Here is an 18,233-nt window from a genome sequence, read left to right as displayed (position 1 = left end):
AGAGTTAGAGAGACGCCATGTAACCCCGCCAGAGACAGACACTGGAACTTTAGCAGGTAAGCCACAGCCACGTGGTGATACACAGATTAATAGAAATGGGTTAAATTAATATGTAAGAGTTAGCCAATAAGACACTAGAGCTAATGGGCCAAGCAGTGACTTAATTAATACAGCTTCTGTGTGATTATTTCAGGGTTAAGTGGCCGGAAACCAACAAGCGGTTCCCTTCTCACTACAGGGCAGCCATGTGATTGGGAATCAAACCGGGGCCTCTGCAATAAGCCATTTCTTTAGACCCTGATTTTTGGGTATAATTTCCATTGAACACCCCCCGCCAAAAAAAAAAACAACATGAAAATTGTCTTTGGATTACAAATATTTTATTTATGAAAAAAAACATGAAAATTGTCTTTGGATTACAAATATTTTACTTATGATATGGCAAACACATTTCTGATACTTTTAGTGTTTATTAAAAAATAGGTTAAAAAAGTGAACAAGTCTGTCCCCTCAAATCCAAACTGGCCATACCTACTACTGATGATGCTTTCTGAATGAATCAGGATAAATGAGACAAAAAGAAAAGAAAAGAAAAAATTGTAGACTTAATGGCACTTTACCCATGCCTGATGGAATAAGCTTGCTTTCCCTGGAATGCCTGCACCCTCAGATGTCTTTGCTTTCGGCAGTGTTTCGCCACACTCAGAAGAAATTTGTGCAAAGTTGTAGAGGCACTGTCACCAAAGCTGTCGCACCACAGAATGCTAGTGTTTTCGTAAAACATGTGTGGTTGCCTAGTAGGAAAATACTAATTTGCCACTTTTCAGACACAGAGATCTTCCTTGTTTTCACTTCCTGCGTCCACAATGGAATTTCAACAGGTTTTCAAACACATCAACGGTAGTGTTAATACTGACAAAAATGGGCCGTAAACAATGCACACAGCTGTTTCTAACAGTGGCAACATTTAAGCCAGTCTCATTAGACTGGAAATATAATCAAATTATTAACATAATACATGACAGTTCCTAAAACAGCAAGTGGTTTTCCTACCTATGATCTTTATAAAATAATACTATAAAAATATTTTTCTTATTCAGTTTGCCTCTCTGCAAATGGAGCGTTCTAGATTCTCCATGCAGCAGAGATGAGGAGGGACACTACTGCTGTCACTGACTTTCCTGCAGTCAGTTTCCAAGGCACTTTGTAAAAACTCCAGGATAGCAAGGGAAACACTCTTCTTGCTGATTTTTTTTTGGGGGGGGGCACATTTCCCCTCATAGTTCAACATTAAAAACAGTTACAACTGGTTTTTCTGAAACTTCATTTTCCATGGTCCAGGCCTTATGTTATTTTCCTTTTATTCTGAGCCACTCCTTCATTTTCAACTTGCTGAACTGGCAGGGAACTATTTTTGGTTTCCATGGAAACTGGATTCCTGTGGCTATGAGTAGGAATTCTTGTCCCACCAACCTAAAAGATAGAGCAAGAGCAGAACAACTTAATACATTCATAACATGCCTGCACACAAACAACCCTGTATCATTTACACAGAGACTCTCAATTTGGGAATGACCTTTTTTACATTTTTAAGTCCCAGACACATGGCTATTTAAGAAGTTTAAGTCTGATTCAGTTTTAAAAGCAATAAGGAAAGAAGTTGGAGTAGGGCTCTGCTGTAAACTGCTGTTAGATTTGCACAATGCTGAAAGGTGAACTTAGAAAGTGAGGGAAGGCCAGATCTTTGGAGAAAGTGTGCAGTTCTGTGGGAGGGCAAGGAAGAAAGGAGAAAGGTGAAGATAGGGAGAGGATATAAAAAGGGGTAGAAAGACAAAAGAGAGGACAGAGAGTAAGATGGCAAGGCAAGAAGATAAGACAATGTAAGAGATAAAGGGTAAGAAACAGTCTAAAAAGGAAGAAATAAAAAATGTGAAAGAAAAGAAGGGGGAGAAACCGAGAAGAAAGACAACACTGAGGAAGGAGAACAGGACACCAACAGAAATGGTGAAAGGAAGAGACGGGCATAGCTGAGAGGAACGCCAGCTCCCCTCATGCCTGCTCCAGCTTGCACCCAGCTCCCATAGTCTCAGAGAGAAGAACAGTCTGCTAATCAAGAGTCCTGGCTAAAGAGAAGACTTGGAAATGCTGTCACCTTCCTGGCCACTTAGAGACCTCATACAGGACCAAAGTTGTACAGCCTGCAACCATTTCCATAAAGCAGCCTGTATCTGCCACAGTTCCCCTAGCCACCTCACAAAGGCATTGTTTCTGGACATCCCATGCAGTCAATCCTGCAGAGGGGAGGGTAAGGGCAGTGGTGATGCAAACTCACTCTTTCACTGTCTAGCCCAACAAATGAAGTGCCAGCACTGTGGTTCCCTAAGAATGTACCAGAATCTAGCGTCTCTACTTTCTCTTTCTAGAGCTTTTAGGGTTTGCTTTTACATGACATGACTAGAGTGGGGGCATATGGAGCTTTAGTCAGCAGTGTGTCTGTTGTTCTCTGATGCGCATGCCATCTACGCCCAGTAAGCACTGACTCTCAGACGCCTGCCACTTCCCCACTCCACTGGGATTTTCCCTGAAGGTACTCATTAATTGGGTTTTTGAGAATGGCAAATACTTTGAAAACTGTATGAGTGTCCAATAAAATGTCTATTATGGAACTTATGGTGATGAAGGGGAACAGATGGGATTCTGCAGTCCTACTCTTGCTTGGTACACTAGGAGGCAGCGCAGGTCTACTGTGTACACGTCAGGGTTCAGGGCTGCAGGCCCTGTCCAGGAATGAGCACTTGGTTCAAGAGCACTAGGGATGGAAGATCACAACAAGGCGAGGCTACACCAGAAGAGATGTAAACAGCTGTTTCATACAGGCTCTGACTTCCCAGGTTTCAGAAAGCTCCCGTACTTCCACACATCTGCTAAGGCTAGAATCCCACAGGTGCTGAGCTTGGTTGGAATTATAAAGTCCTGTTTTCATGGTCCAGCTAGGAAGGCAGGGAGCCATCAGGGCAGGGAACTGCAGAGCAGATACAATCCTATCCAATGTGAACAACAACAAAAATCAACAATTAAAAAGTCCTCGGCATTTGTAGGAAAAGCTATTTCTTAAAAGGGCTTAGGGATGTTTACTAACTAACTGGGCATAACAGAGAAAGGAAAAAAGAACAGTGTTCAGGATATACACATATGCATCTATAAAAGGCTAGCTGTAGTGGGAGGGTTTCTCCTGACTTTCAAAACACACTGAGGTAACACTGGTTATCTAAATGTCTACGTCCCCCAGTGCTGGGCTATGCAACAGTCCAGCGATACCCATGGCTGAATTGTTAGAATGTACACTTATGTGTTCGAATCTGAGCACACAGAATTTCTCCTTGTCCAAATGAATTTTCTTATTACACTGCAGCACATCTAGACCACTCTACTGAAAAAGTCAAAACTTCCAGGTATTTCTAAGGCATAAGCATTCAATGTTTGAAGTCAGTCTGTACCAATAAAGTACAACATTATCACTCACTTCTTTTAAAAGACACCCTACATAAATGTTTTCATCAACTTAAAATTGTTCAGTTCCAAGGTATTAAACCATTCATTTTCACAAAAAAGGAATAAGAGACACCCCCATACAGAATTATATGCTACACTTGACAGACTATAATTACTGTTTCTAAATTAAAAGAAAACTGTCCTTTTGGAATACATATTTTCAAAAAATTTCAATTATTTTTAAGTTACTTAAGAAATTTCTTAGAGCCAGTGGTGGTGCATGTCTTTAATCCCAGCACTCAGGGAAGTAGAGGAACTCTGTGAGTTCCAGGACAGAGATATACAGAGAAACCCTGTTTTGAAAAACCACCACCACCAACAAAACATTTTCTTAGATTACAAAAAAAAAAATCACTACTTTAAAAAGAGTATTTAGAAACTAAAAATACCAAAACTGAAGATAAACACAGTGCTAACTTTCTCCATTTTTCATTTTCTCAACTAGTTTGTCGCATTTATAGTTTCTCGTCAAGGTTTACTAGGAATGGATAAGGCATTTCAGGGTGAAATGCCTGCTTAACATGCACAGGGTCTGGCTTCAGTCTCTAGCACAAGAATATTGGCAAATGAATAGAACCATTTTCTCAAACGATGATCTCAAGGTGGAGAACTAAACAGTAAGTATAATCCTAGCCAATAGGAACAATAAAATCAACCTCAGCAATTAAAATCCTTGGTATTTGTAGGAAGAAGTATTTTCTCAAAAGGGCTTGGGGACATTTACAGACTACTTGGGGCATAACAGAGAAAGGAAGAAAGGAGTGTTCACAGGACACACATGTACAGAGAACAAAGAACTCAGTAATTTGGCTCAAAGGTATTGGGGCAACAGGGTAGGAAAATACACTGAGTTTTTATTTAATGGACATGTGGTTCATTTGCAAACAGCAAAATTCTTTCTACAGCTAAGTTCGTTTTTTTCTTACTTATGAATGACCAGCCTTAGCTTGACATGTTTCTTGTCAGCTTCTCTTAAGTTAACCTGTCTACCTTTGCCTCTGGGCTTTTACCATTCTCTTACTTCTGCCTATCTTACTTTCACTCTTACTCTGTGATTGGCTGGGTGGCTAGTCCCTGATCTCAACTCCTTGCTCTTCGTTCTCTCTTGCTCCTCATCTCTCTCCTCCCAGATTTCTCCTTCTATTTACACTCTCTCCCTACTAGCGCCACCTATCCTTGCTCCTGTCTCACTATTGGCCATTCATCTTTTTATTAGGACCATCAGGTGTTTTAGACAGGCACAGTAACACAGCTTCACAGAGTTAAACAAATGCAGCGGAAACAAAAGTCACACGTCTGAAAATAATATTCCCCAACATTTCCCCTCCTACAACTAAGTTCACACTGAGACTGATGACATAAAGAATCATGGCATGGTAGAGAGACATTATAGAGAGTATCTGCAGTCATGGCTTCAAATTCCAGGTTTAAAAAGCAAATGCTTGGCACAGGAGATCACTTCCTAAATATAACCCCAGTAGCACAGACACTGAGAGAAACAATGGAACCTCCTGAAACTGAAAAGCTTCTATAAAGCAAAGGACACAGTCAACAAGATAAAAACAGCAGCCTACAGAATGGGAAACGATCTTCACCAATCCCTCATGGGATAGAGGGCTGATCTCCAAAATATACAAAGAACTCAAAGAAACTGGCCATCAAAAGAACAAATAATCCAATAAAAAATGGGATATAGACCTAAACAGAGAACTCTCAAGAGAGGAATCTAAATTGGCTGAAAGACACTTAAGGAAATGCTCAACATCTTTAGCAATAGGAGAAATGAGAATCAAAACAACTCTGAGATTGCATCTTGTATCTGTAAGAATGGCAAAGATCAAAAACACTAATGATAACCTATGCAGGAGAGGATGTGGGGTAAAGGGAACACTCTTCCACTGCTTGTGGGAGTACAAGCTGGTACAGCCCTTTTGGATATCAGTATAGCAATTTCTCACAAAATTAGGAAACAAGCTACCTCAAGACTCAGCAATACCACTTTTGGGTATATATCCAAAGGATGTTCAATCATACCACAAGGACATGTGCTCAACTATGTTCATAGTAGTATTGTTTGTCACAGCCAGAACCTGGAAACAACATAAAAGCCCCTCGAACAAAGAACGGATAAGGAAAATGATAGATTTACACAATGGAGCACTGCACAACAGAAAAAAATGACATCTTGAAATTTGTGGGCAAATGGATGGATCTAGAAAACCTCATATTGAGTGAGGTAACCCAGACCCAGAAAGACAAATATCGTATGTACTCACTTATAAGTGGCTTTTAGACATAAAGCAAAGCCTACAATTCACAATCCCAGAGAACCTAGAACAATGAGGACCCTAAGAGAGACATACATGGAAAGTAGTAAAAGACAAGATCTCCTGAGTAAACTGGGAGCATGGGGACCATGGGAGAGGTAGAAGGGGAGAGGAAAGGAAGGGAGGGAAGTGGAGAAAAATACATAGCTCAATAAAAAAATGCTACTCAGCTAGGTGTGATGGTATAAACCTTTAAACCCATCACTTGGGAGGCAGAGGCAAGAGGATCGCTGAGAGTTCAAGGCCAACCTGGTCTACAAAGCAAGTTTCAGAACAGCCAGAGCAACACAGAGAAATCCTGTTTTGAAGATTCCCCCCACCCCAAAAAAAGAAAGAAAAGAAAAATATGCTATTCAATTGATGTTTCCAGAAGGGTTTTACAATGAATATAACATTAATAGTAATTCAATAAACCCTAAGTTACAAAATACTTAGCATAATACAACTTAGCTCTTAATAGTTTACTATATTTTAATAAGCCACTTCACTCACTAATTACTAATACTTACTTTGAAATATTTCACCATATTACTAAGGATTTTTTATTATATCATAATTTTATTACATGGACTTTTTGCAAATTGCTTCAACTGTTTAATGGAAAAGGATAAACATAAATAAGAACTAGGAAAATACAAATTTGCTTTGGGCAGAAACCCAGGCACTATAAACTTCACGGATGCCTCATGCATGCACACATACAGCAAGTTAGGAGAGATTCCTTAGCTGATTTATAAAACTTATAAGAAAGGAAGTTCTACTTACAGTACAGACATAGATTTCAGATGCTGCGTGGCTACCAGGGCAAATGCAGACATCCATTGAAGGAAGTCAGAGAAACAGATTAGTAATCAACAGCCAAATAGGATATTAGTCATAAAGAAGATCTTACCTTTGGTTGTGCTACAGAGCGCAGTGATTTAGGCGGAAAAGTACACGGAATTCGTCCATGATGGATGTGATATGGTAACAGGTAACTGGGATCTAATGGAACCCAAGGAACTGAGAGACTGGAAGGTACACCAGGAAGGTCACAATGCGCTTTATGCAAATTATACGCTGTCCTAGTAACTTTTCCATCTGAAGTCTTGTAGATCAGGAGTGAAGAATCTTCTGCTGCATGAGACAGCAAGTAGGACCCATCCTGCAAGCTACATCCAACATGGAAGACTCAACTCACTGGACTTATATTGCCAATGTCACCACATAGCAAAGCGAAGCTACCACAGGAAGAGAATGCCACCTCTGAAAGCATTTCAGGACCAGGAAAGGTAAAGATTTCAGAAGCTTTTAAAACTATACCCACCTCACAATGAATTTTAGCTTTTTTATTCCAAAATTCAGAAATATCTGACCATTTTCTTTTTACTGCTTTATCAATTTGTAAAAGTCAATCACTTAATGGAAAAACAATCCATCTAACTCTCTAATCTATGATATACTCCAACCATGTATTTCATTCATTCAGTGTACTTGGTTTCTAATAGGCAAGAGAATAGAAACACAAAAAGGATACATGTGACATGTCAGAAACAGGTGAAGGAACATGCAGGAAAGATGTAGAAAGTAGAGCAGGCTTGCGTGTTTATGAGGTAACTAACTGCTATTTTGCCCCACTACCCACCTTCATATTAAATCCTTCACACAGAGATTCAAGCTTAACTCCAAATTGGGCATAAATAAACATGAGATGCTAAGCAATCTGTCCATAGTTCTGTGCACAGTAGGGCTTCAATCAGACCTGGCTTTTTGGTTTGCACACAGGTCAGAGCCTCAATCACAATCCTCTATTAATACAATAAATGATGATGGCCAATCTACTACATTTTTCTTTGCTTACTGTAAAGCTTCAAGGGATTCACTGGATCATCATAAAGAACAAAAGGCATGGGGGCAGTGGACCATGTTTTCTCGGGAATACACAATCTCTAGGCCAAAGGAGCAAAGAGAACAGTTCTTTTCCACATTATTAAAATGAAGATGATCAGTTTTAGTTATATAGCTCTGCCTACAGACATAATGAGCTACCTTTTCACTAACTTTTAAAACTCAAAGTAACTGGTGCTGACAAAGGAGGTCCAGAGAACTATTATTAGCTTCTAGGAAGGCTTTTCCCTCTCTCATCACTTTCATATAGGGAGACAAGGGAGACAAATGACTATTTGGTAGAAAGAATAAATAATGCTTCAAATATTGAGTTTCTAATCAATGAAACTCATGTATCTTAGAAGTTTGAAGTCAGACTGAGCTATTACAGTAAGGATCTCTCTCTCTCTCTCTCTCTCTGTGTGTGTGTGTGTGTGTGTGTGTGTGTATGAGTGAGAGAGAGAGAGACAGAGAGAGAGAGAGAGAGAGAGCATGTACTGTGTGCATGTCTGTGTGTGTGTATGAGAGAGAGAGAGAGAGAAAGAGAGAAATATGCACGAGATAAATACATTTGTCATTTCATTACAGCCAGACACTATCATGTTATCTTTTTACTCATATTTTTAGAATTTTAACTGATCAAAGACTTTTACACTTTTAGTGTTTTCATCTATCTCTAACAACATAGTGACAAAGCTTCTAATAACTTCCAGCAAAAAAAAAAATCAAAATACCTATGCAAAATACCTCAAAGTACTTACCTACATAATTTCTTTAGAACGTGCTGGAGAATGTTAAATAAACTTGAAATCCTATTATTAAACAGAAGAAACTGAAGTGAAATTAAACTGAAAAAACAAAACAAACAAACCCAGAAAGCCTCACTAATAACGTGTGGTCTACTGCTCACAGTCAAAGGCACCAGCAGGCCAATAATGCAGGGCAAGGACCAACCAGCAAGAAGACTGTGCTAGGGAGAGACATTTAGATGCCTCTTTTCATGTTCATGAAGTATTTGGCTCTGTGTTAGAGCACTTATAATCATATAAGTAAAAATTATTGAAACAATATAAAAATACAGAACAGCTGTAATCAGTGGTCAACAAAATTGACTTTATGCACGTGCAATGACAGAAGCAAAGAGTGGGGACAGACTAGTCCATGGGAAAGAGAAAGTATTATTCTAGGTATCTAGGTATTTCCTTGGTGCCTCATTTACATATAAACTTATTTCCATTATTATTTCTTTTTTTTTTTAAAAAAAAAACCTTCATTAAAAGTGAAGGGTTAGTTAGTAATGTTGTCATGATTTTTTTTCTTTTTCTTTCCTTCTTTCCCCCCCTAAACAGAGTTTCTCTGTGTAGCTTTGGCACCTGTCCTGGAACTCACTCTGTAGACCAGGTTGGCCTCAAACTTACAGAGATCTGCCTGTCTCTGCCTCCCAAGTGCTGGGATTAAAGGCGTGCATCACCACCGCCCCCCCACCCCGGTATGTCATGACTTTCCTATGAACACATATAAAACAGTTCTTACAGAGTAAACACTTAGAGTAAAGAGTTCAAATTTGATTGTCCCTCACAGAGCTGTGTCAGGTCAAGTGGAGCTTTGCAGCAAGGTTGTGTTCCCAGCTCGGCCTGCGCTGGGGTGAGCTTCTCAGTCCCAGCTTCTCTGTATAGGAAATGGCCACGATGCTACAAGCCTTGCATGCCAAGTTGTATGATAAAATAAGACAGTCTGCATAAGCTATTTTCCCTCACAATGAGGCACTCAGGAGTTCTGAGGACCACTTGTTTAGTTCTGATGTCTAATATTTGGTAGGATGGGCAAATTTTCAGAAGTCTGGTTGTCCAGTCAGTCACATAATCCCCATAGCTGAAAGTCTGTGGCTGTCTCATCCTTCCCTTCTCTACACAAGGCCAGAATGTTTGCTTCTCTTGCACTTTAACACAACGCACTCTCTGGCTCTAGCCTCCTTTCTTTAAAGTGGAAAGACATGTTATCAGCAGTACATTTCTTTGCAGATGGAGACAAATAATGTAAATTGGGTTGGGGGCCCTCAAGATCTTGAAAGAAATCAATCATCATTATTTAGAGGTAAAAAAAAAATCTGAGACCACATTACAGGAGTGAAGTCTTTTCAGTGTCCACCACAAAGCACTTCCTTACTTGAGTGCTGCAAGCTTTTCTTTTAATTCTTCTGAGGTGATTTCTTCTAGCATGAAAAGCTTTGAAGTAAATGCATCAATATGCCCTAAAAGAAAACACTGAACTTAAAGAAACCCAAGTCACTGAAATTATAACACAAAACAAACTAGTTAACTAGTCTCTCTATATAAGGATGATTTTACACTTTTTAAAAAACTATAAAGGACTTTGTATTATTTAAAAGGAGAAACATATCTCACTAGCTAGCAAGTAAACTTGAATTTACAATGATAGAAAATACAAATTATGTCATGTATTCATTTAAAAATATATGCTGAATATAGGAAAGTTGACACATGCCCACACTCCCCAAACAGTATTATTGCCTCTAAACCTTAATTTAAGAGCAAAAACTGCTCAGCCATTGGTGTTTCTAGTTTCCACTAAAGTTCCTGACATTGTAAGGTAAGCATGAGCTCACCATGTAACTAAGCAGTTAAAAATCCAATCTGTGGACTGGGCATGCTCAATAAGTCTCAAAACCACATCACTGTAAAACTTAGACTATAAAAATACAGATTTTTTTTAAAATTAAAGCAATCATAAATGTTTCTGTGAGTAAAACAATCTATTCAAAGTCTTATTTTCTTTTATGCCTGATATAAACCTATAATTCACAAAATCTCAAGCATTATATTCTTAAAATTACATTCTGTTGTAGAAAGTAATGTGCAAACTTTAAAACAAAATAAGCTGAGACATGCACTGAGCTGCTGCAATGTTCTAAGTGACAGAGGAGATCCTAATCAGGGTAAAAGCAACAGTGGGTCAGCAGGCAGGGCATGCTACTACTACTGTATGAAGGTTAAAAACATCACAGAGTAAGAGTAGCACCCACCAATGCTGAATATAATGGTTTAGATCTATTTATACTTTTAGCTCCTAATATTTTGTTAAAACAAGCTCCTCAGAAAAGTAGGTATCAGTCATTGGGACTACAAAAATTGCATATAGTTTAATATCTCATTTCAATATCTAGCCTACTTTAATATCATTTGCTTTATGCTCAAAGAAGTTAATTAGAAACATTTTTACTAGAAGTCTTCCCTCTATGACAACATATCCATTTATTCCCACAGTCACTTGTTATTTCTTAAGCCAACTTTAGTTTCACCTCTTCATTTCTAGTGCTCATTATATGTGATATTTCCAATAATAAAGACATTTTAATGGTTTCATAGCTATAAAAAGAGAATATTAACTGCAATAATGCATTTTTGATGTTTAATAAATAAACATTTGAGACTACTAACAGCACTTACCTTTTTTTAAAAAATCCAACCATAAAAAGTATGTAGTACCCAGCAAATAAAGTCCTGTCTAAGTTCTATGAAAGCCTGCTTCCTCAAGGAGGGAACTCTCAACACTGGAACCTTCTAACCTGAGGGCTCAAGTGAGTTTTTTCAGTGCCTGGGGCGCTTGAGCCAGATTTGAGGTGAAAGCTCTGACTATGGTCCTTTATTCATAAACAACCTCTGTTTTAGATCATACTTTAAAATGAGGTGCATTTGGGAGGCACTGCTTTAGACAGCAGAAATTAAGCCTTTTATGTTGATGCATCATTTATACAGAATCCATACATAGGTAGTCAGTCCTAGTTTTACATGCAGCACAAGTTTGTAAAAACAATCGTACAGGCTGAAGTCATGTATTGTAACAATAAGTAGGAAAATTTGCAATTATTTCACTATTTTAACATGTCTTATCAAAACAAAATCTCCATCAATTTAAGTATTTAAAGAAATAAAATACAAAAAATATGCATTTAGTATATTGCAATTCAAAACATCAAAAACAGCATAAATCCACATTTTCCAAAGTTTTACCCAGAGTAGTTTGATCAGTGCTCACCACCTTCTCGGACAGCCTCTGACATAGAAACAGCTTTCCCCGCTGTGGCAACTGCTATACTCTTGGCTAAGTTAGGATCAACTCCCATAGTCTATCCAAGAATTCCTCTAACTAAAACCTATGCTGGCATCACTTCATCTCTGATGTCACACCACTGTCCTTGTTCATGTCAGTAGGTTAGGCATCAGCTAGTTTCTCTGGAACGACTGAACAGCCTCCTGAGCAGTGTCCGGATTCCCAGGCAGCTACTTCTTCTACTGCTCCATGCAAGTTTGATTATAATCTCCAGCGATATTACCTTTTCAGAGTTTTCTGTTTCTGCTTTTTCCCCCCCTTTATCTTAATCTTTGCTAGCCAATTTCTTGTTTTCATTATCTATTCTCATAAAATCTCATTATGGCTGACCATGGAAAGACAAGGAGGCATCACACTACACATTTGATTTCTGTACATGAACTGCTAAGAGGTACACAGTGACCAATCAATGCAGACTGAAGAGATACAGGCAGTCACTGCTCATGTATGTCTGTACTCTACATCATAATTAGTGGACTGAGGAGCTGGCTGTAAAGTTTATATGCAATTTCTACTCTTAATATACAGTCATAACAGAGGTCATGCTTGTAAGAACTGTGTAAAGTGAAGACTGACTGAATGCCAACTCGATGATTTGATAAATATCATAGCTTGACATACCATATCTACTGGACAGTAGATAGAGGAGTTATGATGAGACTACAGGCTTTCTTAAAGGAGTAACTCTTAAGGTTTATAATGGGTAAGACACTGTAATCTAGAGAAGGAGGTGAGCATATTTACATATAGCAAAGCAAGCAAGCAAGCAAACAAACAAACAAAAAAACCCAAGTTTACTGTACTGTGAGCTATGGTGGTTCTCAGAGTGCCAGAGACTAGCCATATTATTTATTACCTGAGATTGTGTTAAAACATAAAAGACCCAGATGCCATTCTGGACTACTCAATCAGACACTCTAGGATAAGCACTTCAAGTGATTTCATTGAGCATTCTTCTTAAGAGTGCTACAACACTTTTAAGCTCTTAACCTGATGGAAACTTGTGTGTGTGTGTGTGTGTGTGTGTGTGTGTGTGTGTGTGTCCTGAGACAGGGTTTCTCTGTGTAACAGCCTAGGCTGTCCTGGAATTCACTTTGTAGATCAGGCTGGCCTTGAACTCACAGAGATCTGCCTGCCTCTGCCTCCCGAGTGCTGGGGTACACTTTTGGCATAACACCACCACATCCTGCCTGATGGATATTTTTAATATAGCATTTGAAAGTCTGTTCCTGGGTTATGGGTGTAGCTAGGAGGTACAGTGCTTACCTACCATTCACAGGACCTGGGGTCTGTCCCTAGCACCATGATGAGAAAGGGGTATGCCTGCTCACTCATATGCTTGCATATCTGTATCAAAATAAAACCCAAATCCCCTAACATCTCATGTCCTTCAACAAAGTGTCACAGAAACCATATAAATTATCCTGTCACATAAAGATGAAAGGAGTATCAATGAGCAAGTCTTTAAGCTAGTTAGACCTAAGGCACTAACTACTTAGGACCTGTAAAAAGTCCTTAGGGGAAGTAGTCATACAACTGATAATTATTTCATTTGTTAAATGGAACATTAGAAAATGAGTCTGCATCATCTGTCAGTACTGTAAAAAGTTCACTGATAACTAAAAAAAATCCTTTCCTCAAGTAGATGTGGTTGACAACTGCTTTTAAATGCTTTATATGAATGATGTGTGAAGGTTTTGGAGAAATGTCAGAATCCTGATTATTGATGGAAACTACTAAAACAAATGTTTGGCTGTGTGTGTCTGACAATGGAGGAGAGTACTAGAACATTAGCCAGGTGTGGCAGCACAAGACTAATTCCAGCACTTGGGAGGCTGAGCAGAATTGTGAACTTAAGGCCATTCAGTTGCTATATAAAAAAATAAACAACAACTACTCCCCTTCAAATATTGATTAATCAAATGGAGGCAAATTTTCAAATAAATAACCACTGTTTCTAGATCAGGAAAGAAAAATACAGAGCACTCACGACATACACAGCATCAGACTTATGCTTGTACCAGGAATATACAAAGCTTTATCAGGCCCCTACTTTGAACTATGCACTGTCTACCAGGAAAAAGGCATGACCTAAGAAAGAATAATGTAGGAAGTAACAAACGAGTAAAGACAATACATTTAGAGACCGAAAGAAGGGAAAGACTGAGGGAGATGGGAGTCAATAGGGCAGACAGACCGATATTGTACTGATCTGTATTGGTGCAGAGAGCAAGACAAGGGATGAGAGATGTTCAGCATGTAGTATTCCACTGTGAAGGAACAGCATGAACAAGAGCAAGAAACTTGCCATGTGAAGCACGTTAACTATTCAAGAACCCTGGCAACATCATTCAAAACCCTGCTAACTTCCTCCTGTTCAAAGCTTCAAAACCAAAATAAAGTCAAAAGCTGTTTCAAGATGAGATTTCTAAGACAATGTCATTATAATTGTAAGAAAATTACAAAATATGTATAAATCAATTTAAAAGCTCACCAATACTCTCTGTCACTGTTTAACTACAGTCAACATAATCAGAGAATGGAAAACAAAAAGGACAAAAATGGAAGTATGAACAGCTGAATTTAAAGGCAAATATTTAAAGGGAATTACAAAGGGGAAGAGGACTCCTATAGACTCACCAACATAAAACGAGCAGTTGGAATGCAATAAACTTTCAGTCCAGAAGCGACAGAGCTCGCTTTCAGTCAGAGCTTCAACTCCATAACAACCTTGATACTCTACTTTTGGTAGCACGTAAACTGGAAATTGCTGTAATGCAAAATTGCATTTTGTCAAAGCTCCAGATCTAATCTCCACATACACTCCATGGTATACAAGTGCCCACGGATCATACATATATACAATAAATCAAAACCCAAACAAAAACAAAATTTACTACTCATAGAAAATACATTTGCCTATATAGTCATCTGTTTTCAAATGCTTGCAGGAAATTTAATTTTATTTATTTTGTATAGTGTAGAATATGGATATGAAGATATGGATACATTTGCTTCTGAGGGGTAGATTCAGGAAGTGGAGGATGGATAACAGATTCCTCACCACCACCCTCATCTCCAACACAGACAGACAAACTCCCCACATACTGCATCATGTTTTTCCTCTGCCAGGAAATGTGATTCACAAGCAGACTCCTTGAGACTCCAGCACATGCAATTGTTCCTAGGTCCAAAGTTAAATGCTAGAAGGCAGTGACTAACATATACTAACACTTCTCAAAAGAAAAGAAAAAGACCCCTCCCTGCTTTAGACAGCAGTCACTCAGACACCCTGGGCAGCTGGTTTCATCCTAAGAATGAGCATTAGCACCTGCAGAACAACTGTGGGTGTTACTATCTTTACAACACAAGGGCTTTATTCCAAGCACTAAGCATGTGACAAATTATCCACTTAGAGCTTACTGGTCAGGATATGAAGCAGATGGTGCAAAATGACTATCCCCATTATTAGTCTAAGAGTGGAAATGCAAGTTAAGTACCTATTTGTGAAATACTGTAGCAGTAATGTTATCTTTTGCCAATGAAAACCTAATTCTTTCTGATGGTGCTGGACATCAAACCCAGGGTCATGTGCATGCTACACACATGCTCTACCATTGAGCTATGATACATCCCCAGCCTGAAAATTCTACTCTCAACAGGATTCTCCATTCCCTGCTTCAGAAGACACAAGGTTTACAGAACCTACTCAAGTAACATGGCTAGTTAGCACTTTAAAAATTAAAGTAAGGTGCTGTCTTTCACAAATCTAAAAACATTTTATCATTGTTTCTCAGCTCTGGCTGTCCTAGAGTGGTTTAGTGGTCTTGAAACAGCAGTAGTGCTAAGAACAATTCAAGCTCAGTATTTTAGCCACCAGCACACAGAAAGGTGTGGTTTGTGTGACTATTTCTGATTTCTGTAAGAGGATGAAGTGGTGACTCCTAAAGGTAATAGTGCCTAGAATGTAAGCATGTAATAACCTGGTGACCCCTGCTAAAATGTAGACTCAAATGATGCTGAAGGTTTTGCAATTTTAAGAGGCTCTGGTTCACATTAAAAAAAAAAAAAAGGAAATAAAAATTGTGATTGGATTAAAATCATTGTATCATATATAACAGTTCCTTAGCAAATAATATGATTTAACCTCTTAACTTTAAAGCAAATAGAAGCTGGAGACAAAAAATGAAAGGTTTAGGGTGATGGAAAATTTGGGCCAGTGAGATGGCTCAGTAGATAAACTGCTGCAAAAACTGACAACCTGAACACATATAAAATATAGGAGAGAACAGACTCTAGCAAGTGTCCTCTGACCTCCACATGTTTCATAGCACAGAAGTGCTCATACACCACTTACATATGCACAATAAATCAAAATCCAATCAAAAACCTTAAGCCTTGGGTCAGATTATGCCAGAAATGGAAAAAAACAGGTGATACAAAGGGAAGATGAACATCTTTCTGGATCTTAACTGGATTACAGTGTTATCTACGTACGAAAAATATACTTCAAGATACAGATAGTTTGAGGGTTTTTTTGGGGGGGGGGAGTGGGCTTTTCATCGATATAAAACTAAGAATTAAATCTGACCTTATTTCTGTATGTATTCTACTGCCATCTCCAGGAAGCCATGGGAAGGGCCTCAATGTTTTCTCACTCCTCAGTTTCAACAACAGAAGTGTAAATAACAATCAAGATTTGTGATATAAGTTTCTCATGCCCCTGAAGGGCGCTCTAGTCTGTGCTGCTCAAGTGAAAGGTGCTCCTGTTTCTGTGTGCATGCACCTCTTGAACCCTAAAACACTTTCCTAGACATTCATGGCTAGAGTCTTCTCAATACCACTGAGCAACTTCTAGTCTACCTGACACAGTGCACCTTTAAGCAGCTTAAACACACACACACACACACACACACACACACACACACACCCTACCTTCAATGCCAAGGTAAGATTTGGGTAACTGGATGTAAAACTGTTAACCATTTTAAAATGCACTACTTGGGATATGTGGCCAACTGGGACAGTCAAGAGCAAATAGCTGGCGTGGATGAACTGGTAAGTTCCAGTTTTGTCTTGGTCCACATCAACTCTTCACTTCTGTTTTCTCAAACTGGCTGCTATTTTAAGTTCTCTTCTAACAGGCAGCTTTGGTGTGTTTTTCTGGGGGGAGGGGTGTAGCTTTTTGAGACAGGGGCTTACTCTGTAGCCCAGGCTGGCCTGGAACTTACTATGTAGAGCAGCAGGCCTCAACTTCTGACAATACTCCTGCCTCAGTCTCCAAAGTGCTGTAATTATTTCTAAGCAGAATTCTGTTTGAAGAAGTAAGATTTTCAACAACAACACAAAACTGAAGAGTTAAGGATAAATCAGAGACAATATTCTTGAACACCAGGAGCTAAACTTGCAAACCTGAAAACTTTGAATTAGCTGGAGGAAAAACTGCAAGGACACATTCTGAAATGACAGTTTTTGTTTTTGTTTTTTTTTTAAACTAGTGTGGATGCTAACTTCCCTCTAAAGTTCCTTACAAAGACCCCCTAGTCTCCCAACCTTTCACATTTTCTCACCTATATACTGAGCTTCTGTGGTACTAACATTTGAGAAAAAGAGAAAAAATGGGCTTAATACCAAGGGGCATACGTTATAGTATATGAATTATACCATGTGCACTAAACCAGCACACATAATGAACAGCAGATGTAAGGAACAAGCACTCATTGAAAAACTTTCAAGTTTAAATCTTGACAGTCAGAAATATAAGACTTCTATTCAGATATTCTTTGGGTCTCAATTGTTTTGACATCTTGATGAATAATTTTCTCCTAGATGGTTACAGCTTGGCCTCTATAAATTTCCCTTTTTGAGCGAATGATAATGATCCTTACCAAGTTGTCTTGGTCAAGAATTAAACTGGTGTCCAAAACTTCCCTGGGCTACTAACATCAATTATTTTTGAGTATATAAATGAAAAGAAAAAGAAAAAGTGGTATGGACTCACAGGGTGGCATATGAAAGAAATGAAGCTGACTACAAAAAAATGAGAGCACAAATGAGTACAAAAATAAAACTTAAAGCAAAACAACAACAAAATGGGGCTGGAGAGATGGATGGTTCAGTAGTTAAGAGCACTCTGGTTGTTCTTTCAGAATGTCTGGTTCGATTCCCAGCACACACATGATGGCTCACAAATGTCTAACTCCAGTTCCAAGGTACCCAACTCACTCTTCTGGCATATGTAGGTACCAGACACACAAAAGTGGTGCACAGACATGCATGCAGGGAAACCACGCAGGCACATAAAATAATAAAAAAGAAAACAACACAATTTAAGAAGTTCTGTTGGCCTGGTAAAAT

The 18,233-nt window shown here is 38.7% G+C and overlaps 1 protein-coding gene across 7 annotated transcripts in view; it reads right to left on the bottom strand.

Annotated features, from left to right (window-relative positions):
- Positions 1 to 358: 358 nt before the first annotated feature.
- Ice2 (interactor of little elongation complex ELL subunit 2) overlaps positions 359 to 18,233 on the bottom strand; it is a 42,545-nt gene continuing 24,670 nt past the window's right edge. For 6 of the 7 annotated variants that reach the window (XM_048423424.3, XM_048423425.3, XM_048423427.3 and 3 more), the window contains 5 exons: positions 14,517 to 14,646; positions 9,912 to 9,996; positions 8,507 to 8,557; positions 6,772 to 7,030; positions 359 to 1,473 (listed from right to left, as the gene is read on the bottom strand). In XM_048423424.3, the coding sequence (XP_048279381.3) occupies positions 1,345 to 1,473; positions 6,772 to 7,030; positions 8,507 to 8,557; positions 9,912 to 9,996; positions 14,517 to 14,646 (654 nt within the window). In that variant the 3' untranslated portion in view covers positions 359 to 1,344. Of the gene's footprint in view, positions 1,474 to 6,771; positions 7,031 to 8,506; positions 8,558 to 9,867; positions 9,997 to 14,516; positions 14,647 to 18,233 lie in introns of those variants that run through there. The other variant, XM_085689284.2, reaches the window with a different exon arrangement.

This window comes from Myodes glareolus, chromosome 4 (genome assembly GCF_982192425.1).
Source record: "Myodes glareolus chromosome 4, mMyoGla1.1, whole genome shotgun sequence".
Lineage (NCBI taxonomy): Eukaryota > Metazoa > Chordata > Mammalia > Rodentia > Cricetidae > Myodes > Myodes glareolus.
The sequence above is the reverse complement of the archived record's forward strand: the minus strand, read 5'-3'. Positions and strand labels throughout refer to the sequence as shown.